Source organism: Pistacia vera, unplaced genomic scaffold (assembly GCF_008641045.1).
Source record: "Pistacia vera cultivar Batoury unplaced genomic scaffold, PisVer_v2 Contig513, whole genome shotgun sequence".
NCBI classification, from domain to species: Eukaryota; Viridiplantae; Streptophyta; class Magnoliopsida; order Sapindales; family Anacardiaceae; genus Pistacia; species Pistacia vera.
The window spans coordinates 149,464-169,251 of record NW_022196350.1 but is presented as its reverse complement, the minus strand read 5'-3'; the positions used below and the strand labels follow the sequence as shown (position 1 = coordinate 169,251).

The 19,788-nt window shown below is 35.0% G+C and overlaps 3 protein-coding genes and 1 long non-coding RNA gene across 4 annotated transcripts; 2 read left to right on the top strand and 2 right to left on the bottom strand.

The window, feature by feature from the left end:
• Positions 1–544: 544 nt before the first annotated feature.
• LOC116106404 (oligopeptide transporter 4-like) lies at positions 545–3,783 on the top strand. Its single transcript, XM_031392774.1, has 3 exons — positions 545–1,154; positions 2,088–2,359; positions 2,975–3,783. The coding sequence occupies exons 1-3, from the start codon at positions 545–547 to the stop codon at positions 3,587–3,589; spliced, it is 1,497 nt and encodes a 498-aa protein (XP_031248634.1). The 3' UTR covers positions 3,590–3,783.
• Positions 3,784–4,974: 1,191 nt separating this feature from the next.
• Positions 4,975–7,384, bottom strand: LOC116106410. Its single transcript, XR_004124314.1, has 2 exons — positions 7,153–7,384; positions 4,975–5,242 (listed from the first exon to the last, which is right to left on the bottom strand). It is a non-coding gene; the product is annotated as an uncharacterized LOC116106410 (long non-coding RNA).
• Positions 7,385–8,837: 1,453 nt separating this feature from the next.
• On the top strand, positions 8,838–11,317 carry LOC116106403 (protein argonaute 1-like). Its single transcript, XM_031392773.1, has 10 exons — positions 8,838–8,853; positions 9,026–9,285; positions 9,396–9,538; positions 9,746–9,808; positions 9,889–9,952; positions 10,079–10,214; positions 10,327–10,400; positions 10,480–10,574; positions 10,716–10,747; positions 10,872–11,317. The coding sequence occupies exons 1-10, from the start codon at positions 8,838–8,840 to the stop codon at positions 11,093–11,095; spliced, it is 1,107 nt and encodes a 368-aa protein (XP_031248633.1). The 3' UTR covers positions 11,096–11,317.
• A 2,105-nt stretch (positions 11,318–13,422) lies between these two features.
• LOC116106402 (secreted RxLR effector protein 161-like) lies at positions 13,423–14,292 on the bottom strand. Its single transcript, XM_031392772.1, has 4 exons — positions 14,181–14,292; positions 14,065–14,119; positions 13,902–13,959; positions 13,423–13,806 (listed from the first exon to the last, which is right to left on the bottom strand). Exons 1-4 carry the CDS (start codon positions 14,290–14,292, stop codon positions 13,423–13,425), a joined length of 609 nt encoding a protein of 202 aa, XP_031248632.1.
• Positions 14,293–19,788: the final 5,496 nt, after the last annotated feature.

The window sequence follows — 19,788 nt, the reverse complement described above, 5'->3', positions numbered from 1 at the left end:
TTACAAATAGGCTTTCTACACCTGTCTTGTCTAATGTCTCCCCATTTCAAGTTTTGTTTCATAAATCACCCAATTATTCTGTTATCAAAGTGTTTGGTTGTGCTATATATCCATTTCTCAGACCTTACGGTACTCACAAGTTCAATTTTCACACCTCCAAATGTACATTTGTTGGCTATAGTTTACACCATAAGGGTTACAAATGCTTAGACCCAACTAGTCATGTTTACATTTGTCAAAGTGTCAAATTTAATGAATTTGACTTTCCTTAAACACTCATCCTATGGTTACCCGATCTAAAGCAAAAATTCTCAACTCAATTTTAGTTCCTTCCTCCCATTTGGATACTACAAAACTAGAATCTGTTATTGAAGCTCTCTATCATTCGTCTTGGAAATCTGCTATGCAATCTAAGTATGATGCACTCTTGGCCAATAATACTTGGGAGTTGGCTCCAGCCACTTCTGATATGCATCATGTTGGTAACAAATAGATCTTTTGGATCAAATACAACTCTGATGGTTCCATTTAGAGGTACAAGGCCATGTTGGTGGCCAAGGGCTTCCAACAAACTCCTGGTGTAGATTATTGTGAAACATTCAGCCCTATAGTCAAATCCCCTACCATCAGAGTTATTCTAATTCTTGCCATGAGCTATGGATGTGATATTCAGCAAGTTGATATAAATAACGCATTTTTGAATGGAGAGTTAGCTATAACAGTTTATATGTACCAACCTGAAGGCTTTGTCAATTCTCAATTTCCCACACATGTACGCAAATTGATCAAAGCTTTATATGGTCTTAAACAAGCTCCAAGAGCTTGGTTTGACAAGTTGAAGCATGCTTTTCTAAGTTGGGGCTTTATCAATTCAATAGTTGATTCAAGTTTGTTTACTTACAAAAAGGAAGATCAATTGGTGCATGTTCTAGTATATGGGGATGACATCCTTCTTACTGGAATCAATGCTACACTAGAGCAAGAAATGGTTCTTAAGCTGAACAAGCAATTTGCCCTTAAAACTTTGGGGTCTTTGAAGTATTTTCTTGGTTTTGAAATCACCCAAACTGAATCAACTCTTCATATGAACCAAAAGAAATATGCTAAAGATTTACTTGTTAAAACAAGCAGGTTTGCATTCCACACCTATGGTTGTAAGAACTAAGTTAGTTGTTGAAGACAGTGAACTCTTTGACAAACTAGGACTATAAAGGAGCACCATCAAGGCCTTGCAACATCTCACCTTGACCAGGCCAGACATAGCTTACTCTATAAATAAGCTAAGTAAGTTTCTCAAAGCCCCTACCCAACTGCATTAGCAAGCTTGTAAAAGACTCTTAAGGTATGTTAAAGGCACACTGACACATGGGATTCAGTTTCATACGGCTGATAGATTCAACCTAGAGTGTTACAATGATGCAGATTAGGCTAGTAATGTTCAAGACCAAAGGTCTACTAGTGGATGTTGTCTATTCCTTGGTCCAAACTTGTTGTAGTGGAGTTCTTACAAACAGAAAGTAGTGGTACAGTCCTCAACCGAAGCTGAGTATAGAGCTCTAGCTCAAGGGGCAATTGAAATAGCCTGATTTAAGAGTTTATTTTGTGAAATTGGTCTTCACCTATTTGAATTACTTGTGATTTGGTGTGATAATCAGAGTGTTGGCTCTCTTGCCTCTAATCCTATTTTTCATGCTCGCACAAAACACATTGAGCTTGATGCCCACTACATCCAAGAACAAGTCACTACCAACCAATTGAAAGTGTAATATGTACCCACTGATCATCAAAGAGCTGATATCTTTACCAAAGCTCTCTTAACCTCCAAATTTGAGTTTTTCAGAAATACTCTTACTGTGAAATCGGCTGTAGCTATTTGACTGATACTGAAGTTTGAAACATTCCGAGTTGTGTTCAGATGTTATGTGATTACCTATGTTGAAGTCTGNGTTCCATGAAACTGATTTCTTAACATATGCTCAAGATACTGTTAAAATTTGATAGTTCAATTTAAATAAAGCTATCCAATAAGTTTTGCAATTTAATGATTGAAGATGGTCATCATGGCTTCCTTCACTGTTAGTAATTAGTATCTGAGATTCTGAGGCAGCACTTATGCAACCTTTTTGATAAAGAAGTGACATTTTTTTATATCAATGTTCTGTTTCTCCATGTACAGACACCAGGGTTAAACATAATTACCGAGTACGTAATGGGTATTATATATCCTGGAAAACCGATTGCTAATGTATGCTTCAAGACTTATGGTTATATAAGCATGGCTCAGGCCATCTCCTTCCTCAGTGATTTCAAGCTAGGGCACTACATGAAGATCCCTCCAAGATCAATGTTCTTAGTTCAGGTACATTTATTATCTACCTATTAAATAAGTAATACTAATAAACTGCAGATGAAACTATATTAAGTAATCTATTCAGATATTATCACGACACTAAAGATATGCCAACAAACATCTTCATGGAAGCATGAAGTCTTAAATATATGATTGACAAGAAACTTTATATCCCCTATAGACTAGAAGTATAATTTTGTTTCAAGCACTACATATCCCAAATCATATCGAATGGTAATATTACTGAAGAGAAGCATCATGCAGCTGCTTGCAAAAGAATTTGATGTTAGCACTTGTAATTAGAGACAAGATATGATTATTCATCGATGTTGGTATATTACAACAATGTGAGACCATTGTGAACAAGTGAAAATATGAAATTATGAACTTTTATAGTAGCAGCTGTATTAGAAGAAAGAATGAACATAGTGAAATATTTGAGTTTTTTTGACTTCTACCCTATAAATCATATGGATAGCGTAACAATAGAATTTATTGGCCTTAGTTGATAAATCAACTCTAATATGAATAATCTACTTAATCTTACTTTTCCACTTATTTTCCTTTCTTGTTTATAAGCTGATGCATGTCTTCTTTCTGTTGCCATATTTTTTGTATGAATAGTTCATTGGAACAATTCTTGCTGGAACCATCAACCTTACAGTGGCATGGTGGTTGCTGACCTCCATTGAGAACATATGTCAAGATGATCTCCTTCCTGTTGGCAGTCCCTGGACATGCCCCGGTGATAGAGTCTTCTTTGATGCATCAGTGATATGGGGTCTGGTAGGACCCAAACGCATCTTTGGATCACTAGGAAACTATGCAGCCATGAATTGGTTCTTCCTTGGTGGTGCATTAGGACCAGTCATAATTTGGCTATTCCATAAGGCCTTCCCAAAGCAATCCTGGATTCCGCTAATCAACCTTCCAGTCCTTCTGGGAGCAACAGGAATGATGCCACCAGCAACTGCAGTTAACTATAATTCTTGGATCATAGTCGGAACAATTTTCAATTTCTTCATATTCCAGTATCGAAAGCAATGGTGGCAGAGATACAACTATGTTCTTTCTGCAGCTCTGGATGCTGGGGTGGCGTTCATGGCAGTGCTACTGTATTTCTCAGTAGGTCTGGAGAATAGAAGTTTGGATTGGTGGGGCACAGCCGGTGAACATTGTGACTTGGCAACTTGTCCAACAGCTGAAGGCATAATGGTTGATGGTTGTCCGGCGAACTAATGCAGCAGCAAGCAATGCTTAATATTGTTTGTATTTTTTTCTGTCACATTTTTTTTTTTTTTACTATGAAAGTTGCACAGGATAGGATTAGCAAGTATTATAACAGTGTTGTCACAAAAGTGAAGAGTGTCAAGAAGTATTGTATGTATCACATTGGGTGATAATTTCAATACAAAGTTTAATTCACATTTTAAGATCCTTCTTTTGAACGAGCCTATGATTTTGTTATTTCGATTTTTCTGGCATTAGAAAGTTTACCATTTCAAAACTGCAACCAGGCGCAACTTCAATTTGCAACCATTGTGAAGGGTGTCAGGTCAATATGAAGAGACCACCTAAGAAGAGCTTGAGATAAAATGATGTGCAACATCAGCTGGATCTTTCATTAGTCATTTAGTAGAGTAGACAAGCTGATTATTCCGTAAATTCTGGAATAATATGTAGTCAAATGAACTCAATTAATAAATTATGCATAATTGTTGTCATTCTGAACCAATAAAAAAAAAAAAAAAAAAATCTCCCACATGATTTGTGGTATAAAGAAGAGGCCGCACCAACTTCATCCTTGAATGTAACAAGTTTTAGTAATGTAGGCCATTACAGCTTAGATCAGTAATGTTATCATTTGGTAGAGAGTCAATTTCTTGCTGTCCATTAGAATCCCATTGTTCAACATCATGCTATTGCCCATAGGGGTTGATCGGGTCCGAGTACTCCAGAATTTTTAGAGGAACCAAAACTAGCCGGTTCCCAAAATATGGAATCGGAATCAGAACCGGTTGGTTCTAGTTCCTAGTATGAAACAGGTTCCATTTTGGTTCTTAGTACTCAGAACAGTTAAAATGATCCTTATTAGTTTAAAAAAATGACAAAAACACCTTTAAAAATTACAAATAAACCCCATTTGTTTACCAAAATACAAATATGATTGATTATTTTATTTCAGATGGCCCAAATACAAATAATGAGATTTTTTATTTTAATAAATTCTTTAACTTTTCTTTTAAATATTTTAAAGGATGCAAAAACCTACAAAATATCAACTGTTCAACAATCCATCAATTTCATGGATTAATTTCTTTTATTAAGATAAAAATATGATAATACTTTTAGAAATAATCCTTGTCATCCAATATAAAATTGAATCTTTATAAATTAATACTAGAGAGATAATCAACTGTAGAGGTAGGTTAATTAATTATGATTCACATTTCGTATATAATACATGCCACGTAATTAACGAGTTTGATTTCTTTTTTTTTTCCAAACTAGCTAACTTACTGGCAGGCCCTTGAAAGTTGATTTCTTTATTTATTAATTTATATATCAATAAAACATTTACAAATCATATGGTTTATAAAACCCAATGCACTCACACCTAAAAGTTGATCCCACAAGAATGTGATGGTCTGCATTAAAATTAAGAGTTTTCACATGACGTATGTTTACAAAAATACAAACATTTTAAACTAGAATACAGCTCCAGTCTGCAGTAAAAATAACAAATGTTCCAAGTTCCAATTCCAAATGTTGTTCCTAAAATTAAAATTACATAACATTTTAAAATATAAAATAACATAAAAACATCTCATGCTTCCATATCGGAAGAATTCCCAATGGATATGGATATTCCTCGTTGAACTGCTCTAAACTCTACAAAAATAAATATAAGAAAATTGATAAGTAATTTATTATGTTAAAAACATTGAATAAAATTATTCTATATATGACAATCATAAACGGCTTAAACCAAATATGCCAAATTGAAATCATATTGTTAAAACAAAACAATGCATGTAGGAGAATGGATTTTGAAATGAGTAATACTAGCCTTACAAAAAGACATACAAAGAGACAAATTCGGTTTAAGGGTTGGATTTCTCTCTTTGTATGCTTCTTTGTATGTCTTTTTGTAAGGTTAGTATTATTCAAAATTGACAAATGCAATGATTACTCTTTTGAAATTGACAAATGCAATGATCTTTATATAGTAGCATCGATAAGATAAGATATTCCAGAAACAATCAATTGACTTTCTAACTTTTTAATCAACTTCATCCAAACCACAACTTATAAGTAATGCGAAAACTGAAAATGCAACTTTATTCTAATACAATCTAGAAAGAAATAATTGCAGAAACTCTCATCTAAGCTAAACTAAAAGAGGAGGCTGCTTCGGCTAAATTTGACTAATCTCTGTAATTTATCTATTGCACATTGCATGGGACAAAAATTATATTGAGCTTGACGAGGTCCAATAAAGAAATAAACATATTACGGCTCAATGCCATAGCTCAATTCTGGTTGGGCGTACGCTTAAATCTACTTTGTGAACTGACCATTCTATAACTTGGGTTATCCTACAAGTTAAGCTAAATCGGGTTTCAGTCCATTACCCCACAACAGTCCCAAAATAGGAATTAGAATCCTCTTTCCTTTCCATTTCAGTTTAGATCCAAGATCTTACTCGAAGTGGTAACCCTAATCCGATAAAAGCAAGTGATAACATTTCTTTCCTAATTAAGATTCATCTACTAAGTAGGACTCAGAGTTCTACTAGGACTCCAACCCCTTTGATTCACTATATAAACAGAGACTAGATTTCTCATTATTCATTAAAAAATAACCCATAGCTTTAAGCTCTCAAAGTTTTTACTCCCAAGAACTGCCATTCCTCTGGCCGTAAAGCTTAGCTTCAACTAACTTTACCACCTTCAACCACCGCAAAGCCTTGCTCTGGCCACTTTGCCTTAGTCTAGCTCTAGTTGTATTATTATGGTAAACCCTTCCTACTCTTAACCCTATTAAAATAACTTCAACTTTGCTGACTTGAACGTCGGAATGCCTACGGTAGACACCACACCGGTGTCACCCAAGCCTTCATGTTCTCTTTCCTTCTTTGTATAAGTCCATCAGATTGTCAGTGACTTGCTTCACACAAAATCCATCTGAATTATTTGTAGATTTTACTGTCTACAGGCACCACTCCGTTTCACCCGATCCACAAATTGCATGCCACCATAAATATTATTGGCGCCTGCTTTGCCAATGGCCCAATGCTGCTTTTTCCATAAGAGATTCCAGTCCATTTATAATTTGATAACGACTGTTAATTTCTTTCTAAATACCAGGAACTATATTAGAATAAGCGTAACACAAGCGAGTGCCTTTCTTTTTTTTTTTAACACAAATGTCTTTGATTAATAGCTTAACAAACCAGAAAAATTTCAACGGGCTTCAAGCAAACCCATTTCATTTCTTTTGTCAGCTTCTCATAAACATTCACGCCCCAAAAAAAAAAAAAAAACAAAAAAAAAAAAAAAAAAAAAAAAAAAGGGAAGCTGATTCAGATTATAAAGCGGAAAATTTTTATTTGTTTTTTTTTGTGGGGGGAGGGGGGGGGGGGGGGGGGATTCCTCACATCAAATAATCAAGTGAAATACACCCCAACAAGAACAGTGTTAAATATCAATGGGGTCTTTAGAAACAAAACAAATGCAAAAACAAATAGGAAATTAACACATGCATGCCATTGGAAAGCGAAAGAAAGAGAGGGAAAGCACCTGAATGAGCTGAACTGGAAGTTGATAAGATAATAGAAGGAGAAATTACAAGGATCTGGTGGTTTAGTTCGATTTTAAGGCAAGAAAAACCAGTAAAATCCCGAAACCAGAAGTCTAACCACTCGAATGAGAAACAAACCTACTCCTAACTGAAGCAAGTGCCACCAGAAAATCGATTTCAAAGATCGGCGAACTTCACCTTTTTCCCCCTTCTTCCCCTAATCGTGAAATTACAAAATACAAACCGTAGATTAAGACTTTTGTTTTAGCTCTTCTGATTTTTGTTTTCACATGTAAAAATAAAAATTTTAGAACAACCCCCATAATTTAAGAATTTTCATGTTTAACCCGGTTCCTAGTCGGGTAACCTATACCCAAGTTTCGGTTTCGGTTCTTGGTTCCTGCATTACCGGAACCAGAACTGGCCAGTTCCACAAAATGGGAACTGGAACCTATCAGAATCGATTCCTTGGGTGCACGTCGTGTCTGGTTCTACCCTATTTTCATGTTCACCCCTATTGAGGACAACATTGCAAACCCACTAACGAAAGCTCTGCCACAACAGAAGCATGATAAACACTTAGCATCTTCTGATATTAAATACATGAATTATTAGCTATAGTGCAAGTGGGAGATTATTAGGGTAGGGCCCTAGAGCCAATCTAATTGTAGGAATTGACTACTTGTAAACAACATGTTGATATTAATAAAAAGACAATTTAACTATATCATTTAGTTTAGATACATCTTGATAGATGCCCGTAGAATGGTAAAATCGTGACAAGGGTATCAAATGCTTTAAATCTTGATTGTAGGAACCCTATGATCACATTAGATGACCATTCTAAAAATCGTTCGTCGCCACAGTATTATCCTAAAGTAAGGGTATAGAATAATGCAATAAAACTATCATAGCGTTGAACGACTCTATCGAAAGATAGTAATAGATCTTACATATTAAATTTGTTTGGTGACAACTTGGTGCAACGCATAGGTGCTTGCAATTGACAAGTTCACTGGATAGATCCACTAGAGGATTATGGTAATCCTAGTATCTAGGGAATATATCCTCTAATGGATGGTGGTGCATATAATCTTTAGACTTGAGATCACTAGAGCATTGTGTGTAAATATGAGTGTAGTTTGATGCTGGCCTAACGTAGTCCTGTTTAGGGTTATCAGTACAAGAGTGATGAGCTATATTGAGAAGTACACTATGGCTATGATGGATTGATATATGATTCATCACTCTTTGGTACAAGAGATTTATCAGCTTAGCAATTCGGTAAATGACAACGACCGCAAAACTGTAGCCGTAGTGGAATTGAGTTGGTGCTCAAGTTTGATTTTATTAAGTCGTTAGTTTGATTACCGAATACGAACATATCAAAGTAGTTTATTTGAAGTTGATATTATTTTTATATTTCAAACCTTGATAAGATAATAGTTGATGAAATGATTTGATTGCATGGTAACCATATTGTTGACAAGTAGTTAATACGTTGAATCCGAATTTATGATGTGGTCATGATGCCTAGCTAGAGGCTAATTTTGGTTTGTGTGTAATGAGACAATTAATTGACTGTTAATTGCCATATTACTCAATGTTGATATGATAAGGAGCCTACACACTTAAAAGACAATTTAAAGAAGATAATGAATACGGATAATTTTGTCATTTCAGGATGAAGGGGTATTTTGGTAAATCTCATGATGTAATTAAATTTTCTAGAAGGTTTTTGCCTATGTCCAATTTTATATTGAATTTAATTTGTAAGATTACATATTTATCTAAATATATATATTGGTGNTTTGTTTGGTTGGCTGTAGCCATACCATCTTTTAAATGATAAATCTCAAATTTTTCTTGCAGGTGATTTGAAGCGTATTTGTGAGACAGATCTTGGTCTTGTTTCCCAGTGCTGTTTGACTAAGCACGTTTTCAGGATGAGTAAACAGTATTTAGCTAATGTGGCGTTGAAGATAAATGTGAAGGTTGGTGGGAGGAATACGGTGCTTGTTGATGCAATATCTAGGCGCATACCTCTAGTCAGTGACCGACCGACTATAATTTTTGGAGCTGATGTTACCCATCCTCACCCTGGAGAGGATTCCAGCCCGTCTATTGCAGCCGTATGTTCTTTAAATTTTCTCTGATTCAGTTTCATGATGGTGTTATCATGTGTTCACCTTAGTTCAACCACAATTTTTGTTAATTAAAACTTTCTCTGAATTTAAAACAGGTTGTGGCTTCTCAAGATTGGCCAGAGGTCACAAAGTATGCTGGATTGGTTTGTGCTCAAGCTCATCGCCAGGAGCTCATCCAAGATTTATATAAGACATGGCAGGATCCTGTAAGAGGGACAGTGTCCGGTGGCATGATCAAGTATGATTGACCTCTCTTTTACACATGTATTGGTTGTTCAGTTTGTTTTCTTCTATGGGTTTGTCGTTGAGCAGTGCTTATGTTTGATGGATGGAAGCAATATTGAATACTGATCGCTTTTTGAAGTTGGTTATTGTTTTGCTTTTTTTTTTTTTTTTTTTTTTTTAATTATAAATTTCCTTACATTCTCTCTTTGGTGTGATCTAGGGAACTTCTTATTTCTTTCCGTAGAGCAACTGGGCAGAAGCCACAGCGCATAATCTTTTACAGGCATTTTCGTAGTCCTGCTGCTGTCTGTTTTCCTGTTACTTTTTCTTGCTATGACCACTGATGTACTTGTGTAACTTCAGGGATGGTGTCAGTGAAGGGCAGTTCTATCAAGTATTGCTCTATGAACTAGATGCTATTCGTAAGGTAAGGTTTCTCTGTTTGATGACTTCCAAATTCCAGCTCCCTGTATGGTATTTGCTTAAATCAACGAACTTCTGAAATTAAATATATCTGCTTATAAATTTCCCCTTTTGTTGGACTTAATTTCAGGCATGTGCTTCCTTGGAACCAAACTATCAGCCTCCTGTGACTTTCGTTGTGGTTCAGAAACGTCACCACACAAGGTTGTTTGCCAACAACCATCATGACCGGAATGCAGTTGACAAGAGTGGGAATATATTGCCTGGTTAGTAACTCTGGTTTGATAATTTGATTTGATTTGATATTTATCATTGTTGCAGAGATTTTTTTATTTTATTTTATACGACCTAAAGTTCTCAATCTTATGAATCCTGCAGGTACTGTTGTGGACTCCAAAATTTGTCATCCAACTGAATTTGACTTTTACCTCTGTAGCCATGCTGGAATACAGGTTAGATATCTTTTCTACTCCTATGTACTTGGCATGCTGCATTGCAGATTTGATTCTAATATACCTACTTGACAAACAGGGTACAAGCCGTCCAGCTCATTACCATGTACTGTGGGATGAGAACAAATTTTCTGCTGATGGACTACAGTCCCTCACAAACAACCTTTGCTACACGTAAGTCGATAAATGAATAATTCAGTTGCAGCTGCATTATAAAAAATTTGGGCTCAAGGTGTCAAAGATGTAACTTATAGTTTCATTTTATCCTAAGATAATGACACTAAACTGTAATTTGGTATGTTCTGATTTCTGCAGATATGCGAGGTGCACACGTTCTGTTTCCATTGGTAAGCATTTCCCCCTGCAGTCTCTCTCACAGACACGGATGCACACAGATACACCCTTGTGCATGCTATCTCAAATTTTCGGTTCTGCATTTGTTGATGTTAATTTCTGTTGTTACTTTGACAGTTCCACCGGCATACTATGCCCATCTTGCTGCATTCCGAGCTCGTTTCTACATGGAACCAGAGACATCAGATAGCGGTTCAATGACAAGTGGCACTGCTGCCGGACGCGGAGGCATGGGTGGAGGGGCAGCTGCCAGGAGCACTCGAGGACCCGGTCTTAGTGCTGCTGTTAGACCGCTTCCTGCCCTGAAGGAGAATGTCAAGAGGGTTATGTTCTACTGTTAGGCCTTTTTAAAAACCTTAAAAAATAAGTAGACATCTGCTATGTTCCGTGGCTGTGAGAGCCGTTTGGAAACTGGTTCTGAAACTCTACTGTTTTGCTTTGTAGCTGTCTGACATTTGCTACTGGTGTGCCAAAATGTCCCTAAATATTTAACTTCTGGATACATTTCCCATCTGGGTTCCGTAGAAAAACAAATGCAAGGTTTGGGGCATTTTTAAAAATCATCTGAAAATGTTATGGTTAAATATTAAAAAGCACAATGTAAAATTGTAAATACGTTATTGTCCATTACGTAAGTGTGTAAACGGCCACGGGGAAATGTGAATAGGTTACATAAAGATTTAAGGCTAGAAATTGTAACAGCGTTAACGCTTAAGACGTTAATTAATGCTGACGCCGTAATTGGCTGTAACTGCACACCTTACTTAACCGTAACGGCATACACCATTAAAAACGCTGACGGCGTACGGCGTTAAATAACGATGACGCTAATGATCAAAGACGTTATATCAGCGTCACTGAGAAAGAATAGTAACGGTAATTTCATACCACATCAATTACTTCTTCTTGGTATGCAGGGATGGTGCGAGGGCAATTCTACTTGTCTATTTCTTCCTTTGTTCAACATAATTTCTGGCATGGCTCTCTGGTTCGATAATTTATTTTGATTTTCCTTTGTTCAACATTGCCCAAATGTGTTATATTGATTTTCCTTTGTTCAACATTGCCCAAATGTGTTATATTTCTGGCATGGTGTAGGACTTGCTGAATACCATATTGTTTCTATGAAGTTTTCAATGCCCTAGTTTTGTGATATTGTTGGTCATATCATATGTAACTCATATATATTAACACTGGATTATCTGGGCAGATTTAAGTTTGCTGCTGATGAACGATTACTGTGATTAATTTATCAGAAGTCCTTTTTTTTCTCTTACCCAAATCGAGGGACAAACAGCCAGCTTCAGCATCAAAAGTTTAAGCTTTAAGTTGCTAAAGATATCACTTCTGGTTTCATTTTAGCCCAAGATTATGGCACAAAACTGTGAGTTGGTATGTTCTGATTTTTTGTTGAGGTTATCTCTTGTAACTTGACAGTTCCATAGGCATACTATTCATTTTGCTGCGAGCTCGTTTCTACATAGAACCAGAGACATCAGAGAGCGGTTCAACAATAAGCGGTAGTACTGTAAGGCACGGTGGAGGGGCAGATGCTAGGAGCACTTCTTCAAGTCCCCTTCTTGGTGTTGCAAATTAGACTGCTTTCTGCCTTAAAGGAGAATGTCAAGAGGGTTATATGTAAGAAACTTACTTGCAATCTAAACAAAAAATACAAAGAATACAATGTTCTTAGACTATAAACCAAGAATCAAGAATTACCTCCAGCCATTGAAACAAACTTACGAAGCTGTATTTTGGCTTTTTTAAGCTCTCAAGACACTCTAATATTGATGGTGTATTTTGTTTTAGTTGACTACTTGAGCTTAGGGACCAAAACATTACATATAGTCAAGCTTCCATCAAGCTCTTAATAGCATTGCTTAGTGGCTGCCATAAATCCCAATCAAGGGCTAAACAAAAACATTTGAAAAACTGAAGCAACAAATGTGGATCATTAATCTTTAAAACTGATTTGTATTTAATGAAAATCAATTATCAACATTACATGAGTAACGTTGGTGAACATAAGTTTTATATTCTCCCACTTGGTCTACATTTTTAACCATTATTTCATTAAGAAACAAATACACGAATTATGGTGACAGGTCCTCAAAAACGAGTATTATCTTTCATCTATTACAATGCATTTGATTTCTTAAGTTTACTTTATATATGGCAACCTTACTTAATGAATAAACCCTATGTTTATTCTTGGTCCTACAGATGAATTTTCTCAAATGATATTAAGGTGCACATGAATATGAGAAAACATCACAATAAATAAGAGTTTCATTCAAACATTGTATATACAACTACATAGTGGAATGAGGTCCCATTTTTTCTACATGATCCTTGAATTTTAATGGTGGCATGCCTTTGGTCAAAGGATCAACGATCATCAATTCAGTACTTATGTGCTCAATGACCACTTTCTTTTCCTTAAGACATTCTCTTATGGCTAAGTACATAATGTCAATGTGTTTACTTCGACTTTGACTTTTGTTTTTTTTAGCTATAAAGACAGTAGCTGAATTATCGCAGTATATTCTCAATGGTTTAGAAATGGAATCCATAATTTTAAGCCCAGATATGAAACTCTTTATCCATACACCATGTGAAGTAGCCTCAAAACAGGAAACAAACTCAGCTTCCATAGTGGAAGTAGTAGTTAAGGACTGCTTACACTTCTCCAAGATACAGCTCCACTAGCCATTATGAAAACATATCTTGATGTTGATTTGCGTGAATCAACACAACCAGCAAAGTTTGAATCTGAATAACTGATTACTTCTAGATTGTTCGTCTGTCTATATATAAGCATGCAGTTTTTGGTTCCTTGAAGGTACCTCATCACTTTCTTTGCAGCTCTCCAGTGGTCTATACCTAGATTACTTTGATATCGTCCCAACATTCCAACAACAAATGCAATGTTAGGCCTTGTATAGACCTGAGCATACATTAGGCTTCTGACAACAGAAGTATATGAAATGTTCTTCATTTGTTCCCTCTCAAAATCGTTCTTCGGGCATTGGTTCAAATTGAACTTATCACCCTTCACAACGGGAGCCACACTTGGTGAACAATCTTTCATCCGAAATCTCTCTAAAACCTTATTGATATAGGTTTCTTGAGACAGACCCAAGATACCTCATAATCTGTCTCAATGGATGTTGATGCCAATGACATAAGATGCCTCACCCATATCCTTCATAACGAAATTTTTAGAGAGGAATTGTTTTACCTTATGTAGCAAACCCTTATCATTGGTTGTAAGCAAAATATCATCCATATATAAAATAAGAAAGCATACCTTACTCCGACTAACCTTCTGGTATATACATTGATCCATGGGGTTTTCAATGAAACTGAATGAAGTAGTTACCCCATGGAATTTAAAATACCATTGGCAGGATGCTTGTTTTATACCGTATATAGATTTCTTGAGCTTACAAACCAAGTGATCACCATCACTAGAGGAAAATCCTTCAGGTTGTTTCATATAAACCTCCTCCTCTAGGTCTCCATTGAGAAATGCCATTTTTACATCCATTTGTTGTAACTCACAGTCAAAATGGGCTACCAATGCCAATATGATGCGTAAGGAATCTTTCTTAGATACAGGAGAAAAAATCTTTGTATAGTCGATTCCTTCCTTTTGAGTGAATCACTTAGCAACAAGTCTTGCCTTGTAACTCTCTATGTTGCCTAATGAGCCTTTCTTTGTCTTAAAGACCCATTTACATCCAATGGCTTTTACATTATCAGACAACTCAACAAGATCCCAAACTTCGTTACTCTTCATGAAACTTATCTCTTCCTTCATGACATTGTACCATAATTCTGACTCTTTGCAACTCATGGCCTGTGAAAAAGATTCGGGATCACTCTCGGCTCCAGTATTACAGTCAGATTCTTGTAGGTACACTACATAATCACTAGGAATGGCTAACCTCTTAGTTCTAGTGGATCTCCTTAATATTATATCATTATCTTCATGACAAGCTTGTGGTTCAATTGGATGTTCAGAAGGTTCTGGTAATTCCTGAATTGCTTGATCCACTGGAACATTGTCAGCAGCTTGTGGAACTTCAATAATTGGTTGTTCCATACCGATTTGTACTTGAGGGGTGTTATGAACTATGACCAATTTATCACTTGAGGTGAAAGGGCAAGAATCTAAATGATCATGTTCAGGAACATTGTTTCTGATTTGATCGCTCGCACTAATCAAGTCATACTCAAGAAAGATAGTGTTTCTTGATTCTACAATCCTAGTGTTGTGAGATGGACAATAAAATCTATACCCCTTAATGGTCATTGGGTCTAACCTATTCTCTTGTGGATTATAGATTCTCACCTTAGATGGGCACCCTCAAACGCGCATATGTCGCAAACTTGGTTTCCAACCTTTCAATAATTCAAATGGCGTTTTTGGGATAGCCTTGGTTGGAACTCGGTTTAATATATACACAGCTGTCTTAAATGCTTCAGTCCACAATGACTTAGGAAGATTGGAGTTGCTAAGCATACTCCTCACCATGTCCAATAATGTTTAGTTTCTTCTTTCTGCCATACCATTTTGGTTCGGTGAACCAAGCATGGTATTGGGCAACTATCCCATGTTCTTGAAGAAACTTAGCGAACAGACCAGGTGCTTGTCCAATCTTAGTGTATCTACTATAATACTCACCACCTCTATTTGATCTCACTATCTTAATTTGCTTTCCGCATTGTTTCTCTACTTCAACCTTAAATGTTTTAAACGCATCTAATGATTCGTTCTTGTTATGAAGTAAGTAGAGATACATATATCGTGAGTAGGGATGGACACAAAGCCCGGCCCCGAACGGGGCAGATTTTCCTCGAATTGTTCAGGCTTTGGGCCGGGATCAGGCCCAAGATTGGCCCCAGAATTTGGGGACGGGCGGGGGCCGGGATAGGTTTTGTTCCGGCCCGTATATTATATATATATATTAATTTTAATAATTGAAAATCAATCATATATACCTATAATAATTTTAATAATTGAAAATCAATCATATATACCTATAATAATTTTAATATTTGAAAGTCAATTATACATTATACAATGACAAATTATAATTGCGTAAATATTTTATGAAACTATATACAAATAGTTAATAAATAAGACTAGATTAAATATAATAAATCATTATGAATAAATAAATAAATATATAATATGTTAATGCTATGAAACAAAAGTTATACATTCGACATTATATATTATACATTATATATGGTATACATTTGACATTGTACATTATACATTATACATTGTGTATTAGTATGATGGTTTTTATATTTAATATGTATGCGCAATATAGATTTAATTTTTTTTTTTGATGATATAGTCTTTACGATTAATATGTATATTATATATTTAATTTTTTTTTTGGTTGATATATACAATTTGGAGAAAAGGATAATAAAACTAAGGATACAAAAATACAAAAAACCCCTAAACAGGGAATCCTCGAATTCCCCGTTTGGGGAACAGGCTTTTTTCGGGGATTCTCCGAATTCCCCGAACGGGCTTTGGGCCGGGATCAGGGAATCCCCTTGGGCTTTTGGTCGTGAGTAATCATCAATAAAGGTGATGAAGTATCTCTGACCATATGAGTCCATGTCTGGACTATATATATTAGTATGTATGATTTCTAATATGTCCAAACTCCTACTGGCACCTTTCTTAGATTTGTTGGTCTGCTTTCCCTTAATGCAGTCCACACATGTTTCAAAATCAGTGAAATCTAGAGTACTAAGTACACCATCATTTATTAATCTCTTAATTCTATCTATGGAGATATGTCCTAATCTCTGATGCCATAACATAGAGGAGTCCTTGTTAATAATACACCGCTTAGACCCAGTGTGAACATGCATTGAATTATAAGTGATATTGTCTTGCAAATTAATAAGATAAAGACCATTAGACAAAATACCATTCCCAACACAATTAGAATTATAAAATAAACTGAATGATGTGTTTGAAAAATTAAAGGAATAACCCAAAAGTACAAGTCTAGAAACTAAAATCAAGTTTTGTGAAAAACTTGGAACATAGAAGGTCCTATCTAATTCTGATACAAAACCATTACTTAAAGTTAACATACATGTTCCTATGGCCTCCACATGTGAGCCCATCTTGTTTCTAGATAAGATGCTTTGCTTACTTCCCATTTGTTTCCTTAGATTTTGCATACCCTACAAGGAGTTTGCAATATGGATTGTAGATCTAGAGTCAATGCACCAGGTGTTAATATTAACATTAACCATATTAGATTCATAACAAACAAACGAGGTTGGATTACCTTTATTCTGAAGCCATTTCTGAAATTTGGGGCATTCTTTCTTCATGCGTCCCTTCTTTTTACAGAAGAAACATTTGGCCTCTTTCATGATATGCTTGGGGTGGTATTTTACCTTTCCCCTTTTGATTGGCTTGAGGTTTGCCTTTCCCGCGTGTTGTTGCTAGTGTTGCACTTTCACCAAGCTCCATCACAAGCCTCCCTTCTTCTTGAACACACATGGTCATTAATTCATTGATTGACCATTTGTTCTTATGTGTGTTGTGCGAGATTTTGAATGGCCCATATTATTGTGGGAGGCTGTTCAGGATATAGTGCACCTGGAAGGATTCAGACATCTCAACCTCAAGTTTTTTAAGTTGAGCCGCAATGTCCCTCATATTCATGATGTGCTCACGCACACCTTTCACGTTGGTGAGTCTGATGGATGAAACTTCATGATTAGGGTGCTTGCCAGTGCTTTATCTGAAATGATAAATTGATCATCAATGGCTTTCAGCAAGTCCCAGCCCTTTTCATGCTGGTCGACAGAACCACGTATACTAGCAGAAATTTTAGTCTTAATGAACATCACGCTGAGGCTATTAGATCTCTCCCATCGTTCATAAAGTGTGATGTCCGCTGGAGTGCTGGTATCAGTGATAGCTGGTGGTTCATCTTTCCTAATAGCATAGTCAATATCAATCTCCTAAATGGAAGAGAATTCTCTCATTCCATAACTTATAGTTATCACCTTTCAATTTAGGGATATCGTAACGAATATCAGAGAAATTAGCAGGTTATGAAGCTGCATTAATTAAAATTGCTTATGTCAAAATTTGAGGTCTAATAATTTTCATGTTTTACCAATGCAAAACATGTAAGAATTGAATCTAATGACATAAAATTTGCCTGTGGGCTTAAATTTTAATTCAAGTAGATTCATGTATAGCCTATGATAGAATCATCAAATTATGTTCTTAATTCATAATTAGTGGGTATATTATGAAAGTAATTTGATATTCTATCTTAAACTTATGATAAAACTATCAAATTATGTTCCTCCTCCTAATTCTTGTGGGTAAATTAAGAAATATAATTTGATATTCTATCCTAATTAATTATATAAATATAACAAAAATATCATGTTGGATAAAATTTATTATATTAAGTATAATTAATTACAATTAATGTCTATAATTCTTTACGTGATCCTAAACAATTATAATATATAATTTTATTTAACTAAAGATGTTGTGGCTAATCCCTAGTTAATTAAAATTATATAGATCACAAGACATTATAAATTTAAGTTTTATGAGAATATTTCTCTAGCATAAGAAAATTCAAGATAAGAATAAATTGTATAATTCAATCGACAACTAACATGTTATTATTATGCATAAAATATTCGCATAAAATATTGCATAACATTAAATTTCATGCTTTTATCCATATATACTCATTCAAAAATTGCATGTATTAATTTAGAAAAGATATAATCAATTCATGAAAAATAAATATGAGCATAATTAATTTAAGATTTTGCACAATTTAACTTATCCAAAAATGCATTTGATTAAACCAAAATTAATATAACATGCATAATTAAAATGAGCAAAATTAGACATAATATAAATTTATTTTACCAATCAAATGACAAAAACGCTAAATGGCCTGTATGGCTCGGTACCATGCTTCTTTACTTGGAGATCATGTGTTCAAATCCCAGAACTGTTAGATTAAAATTTTTTTTTTATTGACAAGTAAACGACATGTCGTTTTCAAGACTTAAGGAAAACTGACATGTCATTAATCTTGGGATCTAGTCATCTTCAACCTTTGATCGGGTCTGAAACTGGATACCAGACCCGAAAACGACTCAGTATCCAAACCCAGGTGGGAATCCACCATTCAAATGCTAAAATGATTGTTTCAAAGCCCATAAATGATAGAAATCCAATTTCCTAATAATTTCTAACATTTATTTGCATTAAAAACAACTAAAAAACAAACTTTGATTTAAAAAAAAAAAAAAAATTCAAACGGTCATGAGCAGAGAGCTTCCAAAATTTCTTTTGCAAAACATCAAGGCAGAGGTATTATAAAACTCTGATACCAACTATAAGCAACTTATCTGCAATCTAAACAAAAAATACAAAGAATACTATATTCTTATACTATAAACCAAGAATCAATGATTACCTCCTGCCATTGAAACAAACTCATGAAGCTGTATTTTGGCTCTTATAAGCTCTCAAGACACTCTAATATTGATGGTGTATTTTGTTTTAGTTGAATACTTGAACTTAGGGACCAAAACATTATATATAGCCAAGCTTCCATTAAACTCTTAATGACATTACCTAATGGCTGTCATAAATCCCAATCAACGGCTAAACAAAAACATTTAAAAAACTGAAACAACAAATATGGACTATTAATTTTTAACACTGATTTATATTTAACGAAAATTAATTATCAACGTTACTCATTGAACATAAATTTTACATTATATTCTACCGTGAGTCCTATAAAACCCCACTAAAAGAAAAGACATTTGCTATGTTCTACTGCTGTGAAAATGCCTTCGAAAAATGACTCTGAATTTAATGAATGGATAAAATATACATTTCTTATTTCATAAAACATTTTAATAATTTAATAATTAAAAATATATATTATTAAAAAGTAATAAGAAATTAATCGTTGCTCAATTTTACTTA